The 22778-nt window shown below is 36.4% G+C and overlaps 1 protein-coding gene across 1 annotated transcript in view; it reads left to right on the plus strand.

Moving 5' to 3' along the window:
• The first annotated feature begins 108 nt into the window (after nucleotides 1-108).
• The window catches only part of PEX3 (peroxisomal biogenesis factor 3), a 34274-nt gene continuing 11604 nt past the window's right edge, over nucleotides 109-22778 (plus strand). Inside the window, exons 1-8 of the mRNA XM_008695042.2 lie at nucleotides 109-384; nucleotides 9327-9458; nucleotides 13910-13991; nucleotides 18474-18517; nucleotides 19909-20033; nucleotides 20319-20385; nucleotides 20493-20547; nucleotides 21094-21262. Of these exons, the coding sequence (XP_008693264.1) occupies nucleotides 312-384; nucleotides 9327-9458; nucleotides 13910-13991; nucleotides 18474-18517; nucleotides 19909-20033; nucleotides 20319-20385; nucleotides 20493-20547; nucleotides 21094-21262 (747 nt within the window). The 5' untranslated portion in view covers nucleotides 109-311. The remainder of the gene's footprint in view (nucleotides 385-9326; nucleotides 9459-13909; nucleotides 13992-18473; nucleotides 18518-19908; nucleotides 20034-20318; nucleotides 20386-20492; nucleotides 20548-21093; nucleotides 21263-22778) is intronic.

Below are 22778 nucleotides of genomic sequence, written 5' to 3' on the forward strand. Positions count from 1 at the left end.
TCCAGGGAAGTCGAACGACGATGCACTCGGGAGCGAATTCTGGACGGACCTGGGTGCCCTGGACCAGTGAGCGGAGACCGCGGCGCGGGGGCAGCCGCAGAAAGCGCAGCTGCTCAGCTGTAGTCCACGCCCCCTTCCCGCCCCGGTGACAGTCTCTGCGGAAAGTCGCGTTTGTGATTTCTGGAGAGCGCCCGCGGGACGACGGCGGTCCTGCCTGGCCGTTTGGGCCAAGCGACGAGGAAACGGTTTCCTGGCGAACTGCCCACCTCACCCCGCCGCCCCTAAGCAGCCCTTACCTTCAGGGCCTGAAGATGCTGAGATCTACGTGGAATTTTCTAAAACGTCATAAAAAGAAATGCATCTTCCTGGGCACAGTCCTCGGAGGTGGGTGACAGCGTTCTCGGAAAGGGACTTTGGGAGCAAGGGGAGGAAGAGAGGTAACTGTTTTCTAAAATAGAGGCCGGGCGATCATAGTCCCGGGTATGTAGAGGAGACTCGTTCATCCGTCGGCCGGGATGCGGGGTGACAAACCTCTAAGGTTCTCCACACCTCTGCAGTTGTGTAATTGTGTCTTTTGTCCTGACACTGCCGCCTATTCTCTTTCTCTCCTATCCTTTCTTCTCACGGACCTTGGGAGAAGCTGCCACAATTAAGTTTCTGTTTCAAGATGCCATTCTCTTAACACATATTTTTAAGTTCTTGTTTTCCTTTGAGATTCATCGTTTGTGTTGGCACTCTCGCTAATTTATTTGGCTTTCATCCTCAGAAGTTTTTTATTATTCTAGGAGAACCTAAAGCCTGCAGTTCCAGTGTTGTTTAAAGTTGATTTGATTTTTTTAAAACAGCACACAGGTAGACTAAAGGACTGGAAGATACATACTAGACAAAGAAACACAAATCAGTATTTTAGTTCTGTTCCTGCTCCTTTAGAATACAAATTATGCAGTAAGAAGGTGTTTGGGAGATGTTGTGCAATCTTCCTCAGGATCTTCAAGGTTAAGATCAATGCCCATCTGTCTGGCTGACATAACTGAGTCAGCTGAGGCTGAGAAGACATTTAGAAACAGGATAATCCTGAGAGCCTTTGCCTCGTGTGGTGATCATGTCACAATATGCAGGGATTTGAAGGAGAGAATGAAAAGCTTTGTGAGATAGAAGGAAATGTAGGAATGTTAAGAGGGAATTTTTAGCATTTGATTTTTTTGAGAAATATCACTAACTACATGTTTTGGTTCCAGAAGTACTTAAAAAACAAGAACAGAAGTTTTCTAAAGAATTTGGTTGCTTTTCTCTTACTATTAGATTATATTCTATTGCCCCCAAACAGTTTGAAATTAACAATACTTTTGGCATCAGTAACTCAGATCTGTTGATTCTGGAAAATTTGAAATCAGCTTATTGATGAGATAAGGAGAGTCTTCCTCATCTCTGATATCTTTCACAAATCAGTACATTTTTATGTGAATTTTTACAGCATTCTTTGAGAAATCCTTTACAAATAAATTTTCCAGTATCTTCAGCCACTGGCAGCTAATGTACAGATCTCCCTCAACTTGGAATGGGGTTACGACCCAGTAAACATATAGTAAGTTGAAAATACCATAAGTCAAAAGTACATTTAATGTTACCTAACCTACCAAACATCAGAGCTTAGCCTAGCCTACCTAAAATGTGCTAGAAACACTTACTGTAGCCTACAGTTGGGCAAAATCATCTGTTGTTGTTATAGTGTTAGTATCTCCTGTAATTTATTGAATACTGTACTGAAAGTGAAAAACAGAATGGTTGAATGATTACAGAATCATTGTAAGAGTTGTTTACTCTCAGTGATTTCGTGGCTGACTGGGAGCTGGGGCTCACTGCCACTGCCTAGCATCACAAAAGTATTGTACCGCATATTTGCTAGCCCAGCAAAAGATCAAAATTTAAAGTATAGATTCTACTGAATGTTTAATACTTTTGCATCGTCATAAAGTCAAAATTTGTATAATTCAGGGTCTATCTATATATTTCAGTTATGCTAAGACTACTAAGTCCATTTTATTTGTAGTAGTTAAAATTATATACATATGATGGAAGAAGTATAAATAAAATATTTTTTGCCTCTTCTGAAGGAAGGAAAATAATCTCTCTTTAGCAATCTCAGAATAGCATATCCCTTCACATTTATGGAAGAACTTAATGGTATATTAGAGATAATCGTAAGGGAAGCAAAAAGTATACTTAAGACATAATTACAGATTTTTTCAAAAATCTTTTGAGAGCTTTATAATTACAGATTAAGAGAAATAAGAAAGGGAAAAAAATTCCGAAGGACAGAAAGAGAAAATAATTCTAGTGTTTTATATCTTACTATGTTACATTTCAGTTAATCTAAGACATTTATCCAGTGCTTATAGTGTTTAAGGTAATATGATTGGAAATACAAGAGTTACAGATTTTTAATAGTAATAGCTACCATTTATTGGGTGCCCAACGGGCACTGTGCTAACCTCTTCTCTTCAGTGGGCAGGACAACAAGAGTAGTTACTGTTATTTATATTCAAAAATGCGAGTACTAGAGTCCTAAGAATTGAAGAAACTTGCTGAGGATCTCAGAGTTAATAATAAGGAAACTAGAATTCAAACCAGGTGTGTTAGATTCTGAAGCACTTTCTCTTTGCACACTATACCGTTCTGCCTTCATGGACTTTATGGTCTGACAGGAATGAAAAACAAGTGTCTTAGTCCACTAGGGCTGCTACAATAAAATACCACAGACTGGGTGACTGTAAACAACAGAAATTTGTTTCTCTCAATTCTAGAGGCTGGATCAGTGTGCCAGCAAAGTTAGGTGAGAGTCTGCTTCCGGGTTGCAGACTTTTTGTATCATCACATGGCAAAAAGGGTAGGGTCTCTCTGAAGTCCCTTTAAGAACACTAATCCCATTCATGAAGGCTCCACTCTCGTGACTTAAGCACCTCCCAAAGACCTCACCTCCTAATATCATCAGGCATTAGGATTTCAACATGTGAATTTTGGGGGGACACAAACATTCTGATCATAACAAGTACACAAATAATTAAAATACAAACAATAAGATAGCTGGGGGGGAAATGGCATACAGATCAAACCAGCAGATAGCATGTGCAGTTGGAAAAAAATAGAAGAGGTCTTCATGGAAGAAGTGGCATATTTTGTCAGGCTTGAAAACTAGGTCAGATATCAACATGTTTGCTCAAAGAGGTTTGGCCATTCATTGGTGGAAAAAACCTACAACTTTGGGTTACAGGCCTTACATAGGAATTTCCTGCATTTTGGATGAGTAACTGCTTTAAACCTATTTGTACAATCTCGCCAGTTTATGAAATGTAAACTTTTTGGCCTGAGGTCTCCTTTACACTTGTAAAAATTAAAGACTCTAAACAGCCTTTTAAAAATTGTATCTATTAATGGCTGCCATATTAGAAATTAAAACCAAGAAATTTTTTAAATATTAAGCGACAATAGTAAACCCATTACATATTAATACAAATATTATTTTTTAAAAAATAGTGAAAAGAATGGCATCATTTTACATTTTTGCTAATCTCTTTACTGTCTGGCTTAATTGAAGAAAGCTGGATTCCCATCTCTGTTTCTGCATCCAGTCAGTTGTGTTACCACATGTCATGTAGCCTCTGGAGTACTCTGCTATATGAGAGAATGAGAGAATGAGAATGAAAGAGACAAAAACTACAAAAATAGTTTTGACTTACAGATTCCATGAAAAAGTATTGAACACCTTCAAGAGTATCTAAGCCACACTTCGAGAACCACTATTTAAGAGAAAATGTTGCAGAACAGAGAATAACCAGATTTTATTTATTGGCTTGCTGATTTCTAAAGATCTCAGAGCACGGACTTATAATTTATATCTTAATCCCTGTAATTTTTGGTCTCTTTAGTTTTCCATTTATTCATTCTTTCATTCAACAAACATTTGAATGAGAGTGAGTGCCTCCTCTCACTATATCAGGCTCTGGGAATACAGAGGTATAAGACAGTTCTTTTTTTTTTTTTTTTTTTTTTTAAGATTTTACTTATTTATTTGTCGGTACACACAAGCAGGGGGAGTGGGAGCAACAGGCAGAGGGAGAAGCAGACTCTCCACTGAGCAAGGAGCCGGATGCGGGACTCGATCCCAGGACCCTGGGATCATGACCTGAGCTCAAGGCAGATGCTTAACCAACTGAGCCACCCTGGCGTCCAAAAACACAGTTCCCTTTCCCAGATTCTGATTCTTTTGGTCCAGACCAGTTCATTTATTCATCAATTATCCAGCAAGTATTTATTGAGCTCCCTCTTTGTACCAATATTATGTATTGGGGATGCAGCATTGTACAAGGCAAGATATTTGGGGGTGATTTCAGAGAACTCTCTTAAAGGCTACATTTTTAACAGGTACTTCAAGTAATTCTGATGTAAGTGGAACAGGGAATCCACATTAAGAAAAGACAGCAGGGTGTTGAAGAATTCTAAACACAGGAATATGTAGTCAGATTTAAATTTTAGAAAATCACTTGACATATAAAAGATGAATTGGAAAGTTGTGAGACCAGAACAAAAGAGGAGAGGAGGAAGCTGGAAACCAGTTCTTAAGAGCATTATTCAGAATCTGAATGAAGACAATGGTAAAGAAGTTGGAGTAAAGTGGCAAAAATTAGAAAATATTTCTGAGATAGAATCAGACTAGCAGGATTTGGTGTTTTGTTAGATTTTGGGCGATGATAATAGATTATTTTCAAACTCTTATTGAAATTATTAACCTAGTAATAGTCTAGTAAAATAGTTGTATTGCAGGGATTTTCATCCAAGAAAGGAAGACAACTAAAAGATAGTTTAGAAAAACTGAATTTATAATGTGGAAAGACTAGAAGATATTTTGCTTTACCGGCAATGTTCTGAAAGGGAACCCCAAAAAATTTTACATTGATTTGCGGAGGGGGGGGTTGTTTTTGTTTTTTGTTTTTAGATAGCTCAAGGGTGGGGACAGAGAGCAGAAGAGAGTGGGAGAGAGAATCTCGAGCCGAGTCTGAGCTGAGTATGCAGACCAACGCAGGGCTTGATCTTAAAACCCTGAGATCATGACCTGAGCTGAAACCATCCCCATTTTTTGAGGTATTTAGTGATTATTTCCATTATTCATAAATAAAGTCAGAGCTACAGAAGAAATTTTAAAGCACCTTATAATCTCAGCCTTTCATTTTATGGATAAAAAAGATTAGATGCAGAGAGTGGAAGAGGCTTGCTCTAAGTTACCTACCTAGATGGTGCCACAACCATCAGTATCTCTTGTCTTCAGGTCAGATTCAGGCAGCCAGTCGAGCATGTAGATGATCCTGAATCCCATATTTTAGCTAATGAATGCTCTGCCTTCATACTTATTTTCCTAGGGAAGAAAAAAATCAGAATTTATTAATTTTAAGAATGAGAGCTTGGCTAAATTTGATTTTGTATAGTAACTTACTTCAGTGCTAACTCAAAAAAAAAATAATGAGTTGTGGGATTTTAGCCTAATTTGATGTATTAGTTTGCTAGTGTTTCCATAACGAAGTACCACAAACTGAATGGCTTAAGCAGCAGAAATGTATTGTCTCATTGTTCTGGAGTCCAGAAATCCAAGATCAGTGTGTTGGCAGGATTTGTTCCTTCTGAGGGCTATAAGAGAAGGATCTTCAGTAGGCCCCTCTCTTCAGTTTGTAGATGGTTATCTCCTTCGTATCTTTACATCATCTTCCTTCTACACCTGTGTCCAGATTGCCTCTTACCAGAATACCAGTCATGTTGGATTAGAGCCCACCCTAATGACCTCCTTTTAACTTGATTACCTCTATAAAAACCCTGGCTCCGGATGTGGAGAAAGGGGTACCCTTTTACACTGTTGGTGGGAATGCAAGTTGGTACAGCCACTTTGGAAAACAGTGTGGAGGTCCCTCAAAAAAGTTAAAAATAGAGCTACCCTATGATCCAGCAATTGCACTACTGGGTATTTACCCCAAAGATACAGACGTAGTGAAGAGAAGGGGCATATGCACCCCAATATTCATAGAAGCATTGTCCACAATAGCTAAATTGTGGAAGGAGCCGAGATGCCCTTCAACAGACGAATGGATAAAGATGTGGTCCATTTATACAATGGAATATTACTCAGCCATCAGAAAGAACGATTACCCAACATTTGCAGCAACATAGACGGGACTGGAGGAGATTATGCTAAGTAAAATAAGTCAAGCAGAGAAAGACAATTATATGGTTTCACTCATTTATGGAACATAAGAAATAGCAGGGAGATCCGGTAGGAGAAGGAAGGGAAGGATGAAGGGGGTTAAACAAAAGGGGTAATGAACCACGAGAGGCTATGGACTCTGGGAAACTGAGGGCCTCAGAGGGGAGAGGGTGGGGAATTGGGATAGGCTGGTGATGGGCATTAAGGAGGGCACATATTGCATGGAGCACTGGGTGTTATACGCAAACAATGAATCATGGAACACTACATCAAAAAAGAAAAAAAAAAACCCTATCTCCAAATAAGGTAACACTCTGAATTAGGGAGACTTCAACATATGAATGGGGGAGGGGCGTGTATGACACTTGTTCAACCCATAATAATTCATTTTCTTTTAGCTTTAGTTATAATATACAACACAAATACAGTAGCTGAAAAATTTTTATCAGACACTGTTGAGAATCTAATGTAAGCAGTATACCTTTTCTCCCAGAAAACACATACATCAGTCATTTATTGTTATTCCAGAAAATTCTTAAATACACAAATGTCATCATTGCAGTGTTTCACCTTACGTTATTATTAGTTGAGAAATGGCAGTCATTTTACACGTAAGTTTAAGCAATCTATTGTGCAAATAAAATACAAGCAATTCATTTTGAGTAGTTGTTACCTAAGAGTTGCCTATCAAAGAGTTACTTTGTGAAATATAAGTCAGTTTCTTCATTCTGTTGGTGTTATGGCACTGTCATCAGTTTTTTGAGTTTGGATTACAAGAAAGATAGCTATGAAGCCAGTTATGTAAATTTCGTTTACTCTTTAAGCATGATCATAATACATGTATTTGAATACAAACATAGCAGCAGTCGTAGTTTATTTCTGTCTAATTATTTGCAGGACATTCCTCTTACTGAACTATTATTTTTAAGAATATATAATATGAGAGACTATGGACTATGAGAAACAAACTGGGGGCCTCAGAGGGGAGGGGGTGGGGGAATGGGATAGACTGGTGATGGGTAGTAAGGAGGGCATGTACTGCATGGTGCACTGGGTATTACATGCAGTTAATGAGTCATCGAACTTTACATCAGAAACCGGGGATGTACTGTATGGTGACTAACATAATATAATTAAAAAAGCGTTAAAAAAAATATATATATAATATGTTATCAGTTCATCTATAATGCTTATATTAGTGAAAATATTTCAGGATGTGTGTTTGCTTTGCAGTCCCTACAGTGCTGTCTCCTCCCCACTTGGGACAGACAGACTAAATCAAATTGTTTAGGTCCTGCACAGTTCTTAGGTTCTTTTTGATAGATACTGAGGGCCACAAGCAGTTGGAGATAGGTGAGGATTAGTTACTCCCTTATAAATTTGTTGCCAGGTTATAATGGAGCACATGCTGGCACACATAAAAACATCCTATTAGCCAGTATAAATTAAACAGTATCATCACTTGTTTTATAAGCTTATTGAAGCCCCAGTAAACTCTTTCAGTGCTGCAACAAAACCTTGCATAAAAGATTTGCCTGAAGATGGGGCACCTGGGTGGCTCATTCAGTTAGATTAAGTGTCGGACTCTTGATTTCGGCTCGGGTCATGATCTCAGGGTCCTGAGGTCAAGCCCTAGGGATTTGCTTTCTTCCTCTGCCTCTCCCCCCACTTCTCTCTCTCTCTCTCTCTCTCTCTCTCTAAGAAAGAAAGAAAGAGAGAAAGAAAGAAAAGAAAGAAAGAAAGAAAGAAAGAGGAAAAAAAGAAAGAAAAGAAAAAAAGAAAAAGAAAAGAAAAAAAGAAAAAGATTTACCTGAAGGAAATGCAACAGTATTCCATTTGGAGGATTCTACTGGCAATTTGGTTATCTCCTTTGACTTAGAGTCCTAATCAGCAGCTGAGGATTCAAGGCTAAGTCATTCCTAAGGATAAAGGACTTGCTAGATTCATATATTCTTGCTCAAATGAGTATTACTAAAATGTTTTGGCTAATCCAGTATCTGGTTAAGAGGCACCCCTAATCCAGTATCTTAAATGCCACCAATTTAATCTATGAAAATCCATTTCTGATATTCATTATGCTAGATAAAATTTAGTTGAAGTACTTAAACCTTGGATTGGAGTGTGGCTTTTCGTCAAATGCTAACCAACCACTCTGGAGTATTCACATTCCCAGTTAGGACAACTGACTGCTCCTGGGGCATAGACCAAAATGTGCACATTTATATCATCTGTCTATGCTGTAATGTGTTCAACAAAATTATAGGCCTCAGGACCCCACCTATATTTTTATGCTGTGGTGTTATAATTTAGAAATTTCTGTACCTTCTTCCCTCTCCCTTTTCCACTGAAAGTACTAGTTCTCGATGTCTGCCTGACCACCTACCGTTCTTGTAGTCTTTCTTTTAAAAATTTTATCTTTAAGTAAACAAATAAAAATTGTATCTTACATTTTAAAAAAGTATTATATGTTGACTGAAGAAAATATAGAAAATGCAAAGAAGCAAATAGAAGAAAAAGATCAGCTGCTATCCCACTATTCAACAATGATTATAGTTTATTTTATGTTAAAACCCATCTTTTTTTTTCTGTGTATCTACTTATGTTAAAAAGGGAAACATCAAGATCTTATTTTATAACCTAACAATATATATGGATATTTCCTTGACTCATTAGCCAATTTAGCAATGTAGTTTTTAACAGCCACATAAGATTTCATAAGATTATTATTTGGATAGATGATAATTTATTTAAATAATCCCTAATTGCTGGACACTTAGAATATCTCCAGTTCACTATTAAAGGTATTGCCAGACTTTGTACAATTAATTCCTTTCTGTTTCTTCAGACCTAGCTTTATGTACCCATCATTGGCTGTTAAAATGCCAATCTCCTTTTCCTTCTATTTAGGTCATAATTCCTACATAAGTCTTTAATTTAGATTTTTAAAAAGTTGTGTTTTTAACTTTTCATTGATATAAACCTTATATTTGGATGAAGCAGGTTAAAAATACTGTTTGAAATTTTTAATACTCTAATTAACTAGATTAACATAGTTGCTTGTTTTAAAAAATAATTTTAGGAGTATATATCCTGGGAAAATACGGACAGAAGAAAATCAGAGAAATACAAGAAAGAGAAGCTGCAGAGTACATTGCTCAAGCACGACGACAGTATCATTTTGAAAGTAACCAGAGGACTTGCAATATGACAGGTAAGGCAAAGAGAAACATTTATACGTGTATAAAGTTACTTGATGATTTATATTAATTTGCATACCTCCAGGACCAAAGTTAGAGGAAAAAGCAAAAGAAGAATGATAAATCTAGGAAGGATTTATATGATTTAACTGAAATACATCATTAAATGTTGATTTTTAAAATCATTATAAATCAATATATAATATACAGTAAATGCTTGTTCATTCATTTTATTTATTCATTCAGCAAATACTTGGGTACCCAGTGCTGGGGAAACAGAAGGTGAACGATTAAAAAAAAAAAAAAAATCCCTGACCTTTAGAATGTATATGCTAATGAGAATAACAAATGATAAAAAAAATACAAATAACTTCAGGCACTGATGGCTGCTATAAGGAGAATAATGCTGTGTGAGCGGTGGGGATGTTCTTTAAGAAATGGCAGTCAGGAGAGTCAGGCCTCTTTGAGGAGGTGACATTTGAAGAGAACTGAATGATTCAATGGAGGGAGCCCTACAAAATGCCTTCGGTGGGAACAGGCTTGACACTTTCAAGAAATAGCAAAAGGGCTGTGTAGCTAGAGCGGAATGAGCAATGGAAGAGTAGTAGGAAGAAAGGTTACAAGAATAGGCCTGATTTCATTAGGCCTAATAGCTGTAGTAAAAATTCCTAAGTATGTTAAATTTACAGTCGGCAACTACAGACCCATGAGTGTAGCACAGTAGTGTACACTAATCAACATGAATTAATGGTAATAATTTAACCTCCAGAGCAGAAGCCTGCTGGGAGAATGCCATAACAAAATCAGCTGCCTCAACAAAATCACTCTACCTCTGAAATTAATAATATACTATATGTTAATTAATTGAATTTAAATAAAATAAAAATTTTGTTAAAAACAGTGAATTCAGTTCCCAGGTTTTCCTTGTAATATCCCTGTATCTTTGGGCAAATCTAAATCTCAGTTCTCTCTTCTATAAAATGATCATCATAAAACCCACTTCAGGGGCGCCTGGGTGGCTTAGTCATTAAGCATCTGCCTTCGGCTCAGGGCCTGATCCCAGGATCAAGCCCCACATCTGGCTCCCTGCTCTGCTGGGAGCCTGCTTCTTCCTCTCCCACTCCCCCTGCTTGTGTTCCCTCTCTCGCTGGCTGTCTCTCTCTCTCTCTGTCAAATAAATAAATAAAATCTTTTTAAAAAATAAACATAAAAAAATCTACCTCATAAATGTTTTGTAGAATGTGAGGAAATAATACATATAAAGTGCTTGGTGCATAATAAATACTCAGTAAATGATAACTTTTTAAAAATTACATAATTCTTGGGGCACCTGAGTGGCTCAGTCAGTTAAGCATCCAACTTTTGATCTTAGCTCATCTCAGGGTCATGAGTTCAAGCCCTACATTGGGCTCCATGCTGGATGTAAAGCCTACTTAAAAAAAAAAAATTTACATAATTCTTTAAATTGATATTCAGCATTCAATGAAGCTACCAAGGACATTTTAATGAATTTTTAGAAAATAAGGACAGTCCATTCCTGGTTATTACTCAAATTTTCAGAAAATAGAAAAAGTTAGTCTAGAGTCTGATAATACATCTCAATTTGACATGGACCCTTGTGTCAGTTTGGGTTCCCCGGGAAAGAGATGCTAAGATGGGATTAGATGTACAAGAGATATATTGGGGGAACACCTGCAAAGAACAAAGGGGAGGGAGCAGAAGGAGGCAAAGAAAGCCTTTAGACCATAGTGCAGGTCTTACATATGAATGGAAAGGGAGAAGGAAGGATTTTAAGAAGAGTCTCAGCCTGCAGCAGTTTCAAGAAAGTTTTCACGGGCCAGTTGGGAGTCCTTAAGTCAGAGTTCCCTGGAATGGACCTGTGTTAGTCTCGCCACAGACCACTCTTATTGGCTGGGAGTGGTGCAGACATAGTAATGGATCCAGAGGGATGGCAGCAGGGGCTGCCAGCTAACCATGCTTCTCCTAGCAGATTTGGTGGCACATTTCCATGACCATCACAACCCTCAGGTGAATAAATGGCTGCAGATAGGTAATTAAAAATAAAATATGGTAGGAGCCAAATATAAGTTTACTGGAAAACTTTGCAAATTAGCTTTCTGGTATGCATTGATAATGGGGTTATAAATCATATGCTTAAATTCCTATCCTTTTGAATAAGATGCAATGGATATACTAGAAAAATTTAGTAGTTTTAGGTAAATAGAGCTAGTTTTTTTTACCCAAAAAGTTGGCCCCAACTTGAAAGATACCACTGAATAAAATGCTTCTGTGTTCTGCCCAGTGACTATCTTCTTCACGATTTTACTAAAGATTCAGAAGAGATGCTTATTAAATTTTTACATGACACAGTGCCAGGCTGGGATAAATGAATTGTTCTGCATTAAAAGTCAGTTGTACAGATACATAATTATCTAAGCTTGCTTGCAAGCAGGATATATGAGTAAGAGTTGGGAGTTCTAGTTGAGCATTAGCTGGTTATAAACACTTTGATATGACTTCTAGAAGTACTAATTTAATCTTAGACTACAATAATAAAATCTGGGATTCAGATCAAAGGTAGTTGCATCATGCTCTGGAGTAGTCAGAGTAGAGGTTCATTTCTGCCTCTCATATGATAAGATACAAACTGGAGGGGTTCCTGAGTGGCACAGTCAGTTAAACGTCCAATGCTTGGTTTCAGCTCAGGTCATAACCTCAGGGTCATGAGATCCAGCCCTGGGTAGGGCTCCATGCTCAGTGCAGAGTCAACTTGAGATTCTCTCTCTCCCTCTGCCCCTCCCACTCATGCTTTCCCTCTCTCTTTCTCAAATAAATAAATCTTAAAAAAAAGAAGATAAAAACTATGTGCAGAAGAGGCCAAATAAGGATAATAATAAGGGCTGACACTTACTGAGCATTCTTATGTGCAGATATTCTAAATGCTTTACATGTCTCAGTTAATCCTCACAACAATTCTACAAGGTAGATCCAGTGTTATCCTCTGTTTACAGAGAAAATGGAGGCACTGAGAGGTTAAATAACTTGCTCAGGTTCTCACAGATTTCATAGCTGGTGAAGGGTTGTCTTGTGATTTGTGGTTGGACTGGGGGGTGTTTATCATGGAGACCAGATGGCTAAAGGAAAACATGAATGCTGTATTCAACTAGATACAGAAATATATTTATTCAGTGTTTTAAAAAAAAAAAAATGCCTGGAAGAAAATAATTGACTTGTCTTTGGTTGAATAGGCTGAAGGGATAAGTAAAAAGCTCTTATCTCTCAGAAGAATTGTTGAAGAGTACTCCTCTCAGATCATGTTGTTTTACCACATAATCTTTAAATTAGTTCCTTACTAACTCCTTACTAATTTCTGAATGTAAGACTCTAGCCTTAATTTTTCTTGGTGGGCTAACATACCACATTTGAGCTAGGTATGTATACGAAATACACGAAGAGATAAGCTACCTTTTACATTGGCTCTGAGCTATGATTTTAGTTAATAATCTAAATGACTTAGGTGATTTAATCATACAGCTTGAGGAAATGCACTGAAGCTGCATAGTGCAGCACTGAAATCGATGCTAGAGTAGGCTAAAAGCTAAATGTCCTGTAGAAAAAATAATATGGATTTTATAATTAATGTCTTACCTAGTCAAGAGATAAAAATTATACACTGAAGTTTGTCCCTTTTAGAATGTGGTATTTATGCTCTCTCGATCTTTTTTCATTTTGTTATCATACTTATTTAGTGTTAGAAACTCATTTTAAATTGTTATATGTGCATTTCTCCAACATTTCTTATACCGTGCAGGAGCCATAAATAAAGTAACTTCTGTAAATTACATGCAATCTTTTTTTCCGTAGAGCACTATGTTGTTCTGGGAGTTACAGGCAGTAACCATTGACAAAACCAAAAGTACAACTCAGTGGTTCTTAATTCCCAGCCTGATGCACTTTTGTCTAGGTTTCAATTAAGTGCTTATTGCTTTGTAATATTTAATAAACTTTTCTAAAAATAGAAATAAAATATGAAACAAAAAGTATAAAGATAAAAATGTTTTTGATCATTTTATTATATCAGAAAAAAATCATTGCAAAAAAATTTGGAGAGTACAGAAAAGAGGAGAAAAAAAGATGATTATTGGTATTCATCATCATCCAGAGATTACCATTAACATCTCGGAATAATTCTTCCCATTCTTTCTTGTACGTGTACTTGTTTACGTTGCTGTGATCATAGTGTATATATAATTCTGTTCACTTAACATAAGCAGATAAATGATTTATTAGCATAAACTCAGTTTTTGTTATTCTTAGTAATAACAATTTGAAAAGTCTAGCCCTGACATTCCCTCCCAACCCTTGCTAGTTGCTAGTCCAGTCATATAGCCTAAAACAATGTGTATTTCTCAGTGAAGGCAGTCATATCACTTGCGATCTTTTTTATTTTCTGTTTGCATTACAGTGCTGTCTATGCTTCCGACACTGAGAGAGGCCTTAATGCAACAACTCAATTCTGAGAGCCTAACCGCTCTGCTAAAAAACAGGTAAACACAAGTTAACATCATTTTTTGCTTATAGAGGGCACTTAAACTTATAGAATGAACTGAAATATTTTTCAAACATCTTTGTTCTCTTATTTTTCTTTCTAATTGATGCTTGTAATATAGAGACTGATTTAGAAAAAATATTTAGTGACTCTTTTGCTGAATTCATTCTGTTTTATCTATGTATTTTTGCTCCACCTTGGTGCACAAAGTATTTAGGTCAACAATATTTATGTGTGTTCTGGTTTTCATATAAATAGATCTTATGTCACTTACTCAGAAATTTAATTATTGAGTGCTTATGGAATGTGTTCCTGAACCAGATGTTGTGTAGCTAAGTTATGTTAAACATTGTGCTTCTTAAAGAGTTTACAGTATAATAGGTAAAACGTGTGAACATTTTGAGTAAGGCATATAAACTTACATTTTATATTGTTAACGAAATGAAGTGCAAATATAACATGAGCGTACAATAATGATAATTTACCTTACCATGACAGTTCACTGAGCACAAAGCACTTTTATACATAGGACTTTATATATGGAGTACAGCGTGTGTTGGGATTTTGTAATTTAGTGTGATGCTGTGTTCATTGAGACTTCCAGAAGGAAATGGCTTCTTATTTTAATGAACAAGATGAAAGGAAATGGTTTCACTAAATAAATTTTAATCATTGTGACCTTACTGAAATATTCACTTTCCTTGTAATTACCTTCCAGTAGCCAGGGAAAAGGAAGTACTATTTCTGGGGGGTCTCTCTGTGCAGAGCCCAGTACTAGATACCTTATATACATGCTCCCATTTCATTTTCACGATATCCTTGTGAGGCAGATATTATCATCTGTATTTGGCAGAGAGGAATTTATTACTCAGGTTAAATAACAAGCTAGAAAATTTCTTTAAAAGCATTTTCTATATTCAGAGAATACCTCCCAAAATAACAACAGATTTGTTTACTTGGGATTTTTTAATGTGATTAAAGTATAATGCTAGTAATACAGATTTTATCATTTGTAGAGGGTGATGCATTTTCACCACTTAATAGTTATAAAGTTTAGTTTATAAATTCATATAATTATATACATAAGAAACATATAAGCAGATTTCTCTTGGGCAAATAAATGCTTAATTACCACCTATAGGTACAGAAGTAGAGGGTAAAAAATATGTACATGGGGCACCTGGGTGGTTCAGTCGGTTGAGTGTTCAACTCTTGATTTTGGCTCAGGTCATGATTTCAGGGTGGTGAGATCGAGCCCTGCATGTGGCTCGAAGCTCAGCAGGGAGTTAGCTTCTCTCCCTCTCCCTCTCTCTCTGCCCCTCCCCCCACTCTCTCTGTCTCAAATAAATAAATCTTAAAAAAAAAAAAAAAAGAAATCCATACATAAGAAGTGGATAAAGAACAGAAATAGATTTTAATTGCCTTAAGTTTTAGTCTTTCTAGGGAGGTAAGACAAATGAAGTAAGTGAGTAGCACTTCCATAAAAGCAACATCATAACAGACAAAATAAATGCAGTAGCAGTCTTCCCTCTTGGTGACTGTTTCCTGCAAGGCCCTGTGTTGCCTATGTTTTGGAGGATTTAAGATAATTAAGATAAGATCTCTTTCCCTTTAAGACTTTGTCACCCAAAGAAGGGAGTATATGACATAAATTATCATAATTCAGGACATATTGTGTTTAGTCTGTGGTAAAAAGTGAAAGCAAAATGTGGGTAGAAAATGTGGGAGGCTAAAGAAGAAAGGGATTTATTTTGATGGATAACCCTGGACAGCTTTCAAGAAGAGGTGTCATTCCTCTTTTCTTAGTACACAAAATTTCTTAAATTCCTGAATTTATTATTCCTTATTCACTCATTCGTTTTTAAGTATCTCAATGTTATTTTTCTCTTGCCTTTCTTTTGATAGAAAATTACTGTTTGTAGTTTGGGGTAAAAATGTCCATTTGAAAAATATTTGCATAAAGAGGGACTTGAGTCCTTACAAAGCATGTTTAAATAAGGCCTCTAGGATTTAAGTACCTTGCAGGATTTACATCATACTGTTGAATCTGTGTCATCTGGGAAGGAGATAACTGAAACTCTAGAGTCAGTTTAGTGGCAAAGAAAGATAAGAAGCTAGTAATATCCCACAATTGTAATGGAAACTCAACTTTTTATTGAAATTAAATTTATGTCTAAATATAATAATAAAGAATATGGGTTTGTAGTTTGTATATCTTTGTGGATTTTACTTTCATTTTCCTTTTGATTATTTTTATTGTATTTTCCAAAAGTATCAGTCTGTGACAGATTGGAAATAAGAAAGAAACATAAAATTGGTCCTTCCGTGTAGATGGTTTGAAAAGCACTGAATTCCATCTACATGGTAGATCCACACAGTGGAGCACTATGCCATGGTTTAAAAAAAAAAAAAATGGCTATTATCTGTGTATTTTCATGCAATGATCTCCAGGATATATTGTTTTATATATACTTTAAAGCTAAAGAAAAATGTGTATAGTATGCTACCATTTATCTAAGAGGGCAGATATGAATATATATACATATTTGCTTATAAAAGGCAAAACAGTGGTAAGTTAAAGTAAAAATTTTTAATAGTCCCACCTATGAAGAAGGGAGAGAATAAAGGGGAATACGAAGACTTCTTTGAATATACTGTGCTGTGTAAATTTGACTTTGGAACCATGTAAATGTTTTACGTATTTATAAAACTATATTTGGTGTTTGCAAAGCAATGTCTAAAAAGAGATGGTAAAATAAATCAAATTAACCAAAATGTGTAGTTGCTGTTATAATCACAAAGATAAAAACTATGCCAGGTGCAAAATCCTTAAAACTCTTCAATATTGTTATTGCTATTCTGAGACTGTTGTTCATAGAGGGAAGGATGAAGCAAATTAGTAATTACGTTGGTTTCACTGATTGCTAGTGTGGGCAAAAAGGAATATAGATGTAAAATCAAGGAGATGAAGTTTAAAACCCTGTAGTTTCAACACACAGTTACTAGCTTAGTCTACCAAAAGGGCTTAGCAACAGTGACCTATCTAGTAGCAATTAATATCCTTAATCAGAGATTGCAGTTACAGATAACCATTTTCTCCTACAAGGAAGCAGGACTCTTTTTTTTTTTTTTATAAGATTTTATTTATTTATTTGTCAGAAAGAGAGAGTAGGAGCACAAGCAGGGGGAGCTGCAGGCAGAAGAAGAAGCAGGCTCCCCACTGAGCAAGGAGCCCCATGCGGGACTCAATCCCAGGACCCTGGGATCATGACCTGAGCTGGAGGCAGATGCTTAACCAATGAGCCACCCAGGCGCCCTGGAAGCAGGACTCTTGGAGAATGGGTGATTTCAGGTCTGTAGCAAGAATTGAACAAGATGAACCCATGGGGCGCTGGGTGGCTCAGTTGGTTACATGTCCAACTCTTGATTTTGGCTCAGGTGGTGATCTCAGGGGTCCTTTTTTACGCTCAATGGGGTGTCTGCTTGAGATCCTTTCTCTCCCTCTCCCTCTGCCCCTTCCTCCTCCCCCCTTGTATACTCTCTCTCTAAAATAAATAAATACATCTTAAAAAAAAAAAAGATGAACCCAGAACAGCTTTTCTTGTCAGTAAGCAAGAAAGCTATCAAAGACTAATAGGGTAATGTCAGAAGGATTCAGGAACCAATCTAAGTAGTACCCCCAATGGTCAAAAATGGGCAATTTGAACACAATAAGAATAGTGCTCGCTTCGGCAGCACATATACTAAAATTGAACACAATAAGAATAATAACTATGGTGAGCTGAAACATCAAACATCAAATATATATTTATATATATTTAAATTCTTATGTTTGTAACGATACTTTAAAACAAAAAATACTTTTATTATTTCTCTTTGAAGACATGTTTCATTATTTGTGAAACAGTAAATGAAGGAAAGAAATAAACATTTTTCTTGATTTTCCTGTATGATTTTACTATGTGTGTGTGTGTGTGTGTGTGTGTATTTTTTTTTACAGCATATATACACATACGTACACATGCTCAGAGGAAGGATAAAAACCAGAAGGATATATACCAATACACTAGTGAAAATGGTTAGGTTTTTTTTTTTTTTAAGATTCTATTTATTTATTTGAGAGAGAGAGGCAGAGAGAGCAAGTATGACCAGGGGGAAGAGGCAGAGGGAGAGGGAGAAGCAGACTCCCCTCTGAGCAGGGAGCCCCATGCCGGGCTCTATCCCAGGACCCTGAGATCATGACCTGGGCTTTAAGCAGACACTTTGAGCCACTCAGTCACCCTGCGAAAATGGTTGTTATCTTTCGTTACTGAAATTACAATTGTTTTTTACTATATGTACTATATTTTGTGGGCTTTTGTTTTCTATAGTTCCTATAGTTATCCTGTAATAAAATATAATTAATTAGAAAGATATAAAGTTCTAAGTTTTCTATTAGATTTCTAATAGATCATTACTATTCTCATATTTTCTTCTTTAGGCCTTCAAACAAGTTGGAAATATGGGAGGATCTGAAGATAATAAGTAAGTCTACCTACTTTATGTGACAGCACATCTTTGAAATATTTATAAAGGGAAATTTTTATACTCCATTGTGGGGATGACTCTTTTTTACCTCATAAAGTTGTTGTCTGCATTAAATAATTTTCAAAAAGCAAGTTGATCAATATCTGGTCCTAGAAAGTATTCAGGAAATATTACTGGTGGTGGTAGTATTACTCTTGTTGTTATGATATGTAAACCTATCCTAGACCACATATGCCTACATTGGGTACTGATGCATGCAATATTATGCTTTTTTTAGAGAGAGTGCACGAGGAGACAGGGAGGGGCATAGTATACAGTGTATACAGAGTATACACACAGGTCTGAGAACTTCATACTACCAACTATTCCTACATTTTCCCATCCATTCATCTGACCCTTAGCAACTAAATCATGCTTAAGCTTTGCCTATTTAAAAATAAATTAAACCTTTATAGTACCCTATATTTCAGCCACCCCTTATATAATACCAAAGACTTCTACATTCCCTTTTCTTCCCTCCCACTCATTCCTTGACACCCTATAGCCTGGCTCCTACTTTTGTGTCTCCACCCAAATATATCTCACAAGCACCAATAGTGACTTCTGTGTTAGTAAATCCACTGGACATTTTCCTCCTCCTAGACCTCTTTTTTTTTTTTTTTTTTTAAGATTTATTTGACAGAGACAGCCAGCGAGAGAGGGAACACAAGCAAGGGGAGTGGGAGAGGAAGAAGCAGGCTCCCAGTGGAACAGGGAGCCCAATGTGGGGCTCGATCCCAGAACGCTGGGATCACGCCCTGAGCTGAAGGCAGACGCCTAACGACTTCACCACCCAGGCGCCCCTCCTCCTAGACCTCTTGGCAACATTCAGCACCTTTACTTTCTCCTCCGTTTTGAACACTCTGTCCCAGGCTGCTGTGAAACCTAGTCTCTGGGTGTCCCCCATCTGTACCTTTCTCTAGCCCTTAAATGGGCTCAGCCTCCTTTACCTGCCATTACAAGCTGGAGTTCTTCCATGCTCAGCCCTCTATTCTTAACTCTCAGCTAGCTTCCTGGACAGCTCAGAGTTCTGAGGCTGCAGATCTCAGTGTTTCTCAGTCCTTTTGTGTTCTCCTTTCTAAGCTAATAATATATAACCCTTTACTCAATATACTGGTTATTGCTTTTATTGGTTATTTCAGTTAAGAGATCATACCTAATTTACATTAAACAAGTTATAAGGAAATAGACTATGAATATTTTGAATTGATATATTTTTGTACTTGAAACAGTTACAAATGTATTTTTTAAAGTCATCTTATAAAAAAAATAATAACCATAGGGATAGTTTGTGATTTTACATATTTGTTTTAATAATAGTACCAAATGGTTTTCTTCTCTCTGTGAAGGTTTCACAAGAAGTATCGTAGCAGTATACAGTACTTGTATGCTGGTGGTTCTTTTGCGAGTCCAGTTAAACATAATTGGTGGATATATTTACCTGGATAACGCAGCAGTTGGCAAAAATGGCACTGTAAGTTTCATAGACTTACATAGATATTGCCTTTTCAAGATTTAACTGAATTTAACTGAATATTACTTATCCTGATAATTTCTATAAAATAAATATCTTTATATTTCACATGATTATAAACTTCCAGCATTGTTTTTCATATTTTGAAACTAGACTGTTATGTTAAAAGAATATTATTTTTCCTATCATTTCAGGTCCTGAAAAATATCAGTTCAAGTTATACTGAAAATATTATTTAATTACTAATAATATTAGATAATTTAACCTTATTTCTATTTTGTACAGACAGTTCTTGCTCCCCCAGATGTTCAACAGCAATATTTATCAAGTATTCAGCACCTTCTGGGAGATGGTAAGATTCTTATTTGTGACCTGGAAGCTAATTTTAATTTGTTCATTGTTCTTATTGAGGAATTCAAAAAGTGAACAAGGCATTTATGTTTGTTTTTCCTTTAACAGGCCTGACAGAATTGATCACGGTCATTAAACAAGCTGTGCAGAAGATTTTAGGAAGGTAAGGCGTTTTGCTTTGGCTTCTCTGACTTCCTGATTCTGGTGAATAAAAGAAAAATTAGAATTGTTCTAGTGAAGCTGGTGATTTAACAAATGGTAGTTTGTGAAATTCTTTGTAACCTTATACAAACACAGCCCTGAGATACTGCATTGTGAATCCATTTTCTGCATTAGTGCCAACCTTTTGATACTAAGGGAAAAGGTTTAATGTTTCATTGTTTATTGATTGACTTCCAAACAAACCAGAAATATTTGGGTCATAACATAAAACACCTACTTTAAAATCTGCCTCTGAGCCTTTTATCTTCCATTTATATTAGTAGGGTCTATAATTACAGTGGGAATTTTCTTGTGAAATCTGCAGCAAGACTTGATGTGGCTCTCTAAGGATGACACTTAAGTGATGGCTGATTTCTTAATCTCCAGCTGATTTCATTCAGCAGTTTCAGGTTTGACTGGATCTCAGAGTAATCTGTTAAGAAAAGAGTGTGTATAGGATGTGTTGTATAGTTTCAATTTATCCCGATTCCCTTTTCTCTGTTTCTAGCGTTTCTCTTAAACATTCTTTGTCCCTTTTGGACTTGGAGCAAAAACTAAAAGAAATCAGAAATCTAGTTGAGCAGCATAAATCATCTTCTTGGATTAATAAAGATGGATCCAAATCTTTATTATGCCATTATATGATGCCAGATGAAGAAACTCCATTAGCAGTTCAGGTGATTAATTCATAACCATTTCACCAAACCAGTTACTCTCTATTTTTAAAATTTTTTACTATCTCTTGTAATTTAGATTTCTGAGGCTCTTGAAAGGTAAGTGATTAAAAGGCCTGTATTCCAATAACTTAAATAAAACTTCATTAATTTAGAAAACAAACAGCAATTATGACTGATTTCTAATTAGCAACATAATTTTAGATACTCAGCAAATTTTTATTGAGTATTAGTTATGTGAAAGACACTGTGATGTATGTGACTCATATATAAATGAATAAGACATGTTAATTATATTTGGGGGAACTCAGGAGATAAATTCAGTTTATGTGGCTAAACCGTATTTATATGTGATCAAGTAGCAAAAGATAGAGCAGATAGCTGGGGCAAGATCATGAAGAGCTTTATATGTCAAGATAAAGAGTCTGAACTTCAATTTATAGAAAAAGATAAATTTTAACCAGGCTAGTACCACAGTTACACAATCTGCTTTTTTTTTTTCTTTTAAAGATTTTATTTATTTATTCAGCAGAGATAGAGACAGCCAGCGAGAGAGGGAACACAAGCGGGGGAGTGGGAGAGGAAGAAGCAGGCTCATAGTGGAGGAGCCTGATGTGGGGCTCGATCCCTTAATGCCGGGATCACGCCCTGAGCCGAAGGCAGACGCTTAACCTCTGTGCCACCCAGGCGCCCCACAATTACACAATCTGCTTTTTAAAATAAATCAATAAGGGTAGTATCAAAATGAACTAAAGGAAATTCTAGTCATCCAGTTGAGAAACAAAGAAGGTCTAATCTAACAGTTATCAGCTGTGGTGTTGCTCCACACTGGTGTGTCCTGGGCAGTTGTTATTTAAATTATTAAGAATTAGAAAATGTTGGAGTGCCTGGCTGACTCAGTCAGTGGAACATGCAGCTCCTGATCTCAGGTTATGAGTTTGAGCCCCACGTTGGGTGTAGAGATAACTTAAATAAATAAACTTAAAAAAAAAAAAAAAAGAATAAGAAAAATGTCAAAGATTGCAGTTATATACCTCATCTTACTGTTTTTTTTCACACGTAACCGGGTTATACACATTCTTTATAGTTAAGAGAAGAATATCTCACTTGACAACTGGAGAAGCCTTAAACCAAAGAGGCTCCTAAGCCATACCTTATCCTAGAGGCCCCATTAGAACAAACACTACAATGGTTTTCATTGCCTGCTGTATTTCCACCCCAAAGATAGACCTGTTTGGGTGTCCAGAGACCGTGCCTTCATGAGTAGGCCAAAAAATGGTTGCAGCCATTTAAGGGAACCCCATGACCTGCAGGGTGGAGGCTAAACTGAACAAGCAGAATAGATAGAATGTAATTAATGAAAGAAACAGGAGAAAACTTACTTACAAATTCTAATCTCAAGGAGATGCAATAAGAGGATTAAAAAAACTTTCTGGAATGATAAAACAGTTTCCAAATTTTAAAATTCAACAGTGGAACTAAAAAATAAAATGATTCAAAAAACAGGTAAAGGAAAGAG

Source organism: Ursus maritimus, unplaced genomic scaffold, assembly GCF_017311325.1.
Source record: "Ursus maritimus isolate PB19 unplaced genomic scaffold, ASM1731132v1 scaffold_13, whole genome shotgun sequence".
Taxonomy (NCBI): domain Eukaryota; kingdom Metazoa; phylum Chordata; class Mammalia; order Carnivora; family Ursidae; genus Ursus; species Ursus maritimus.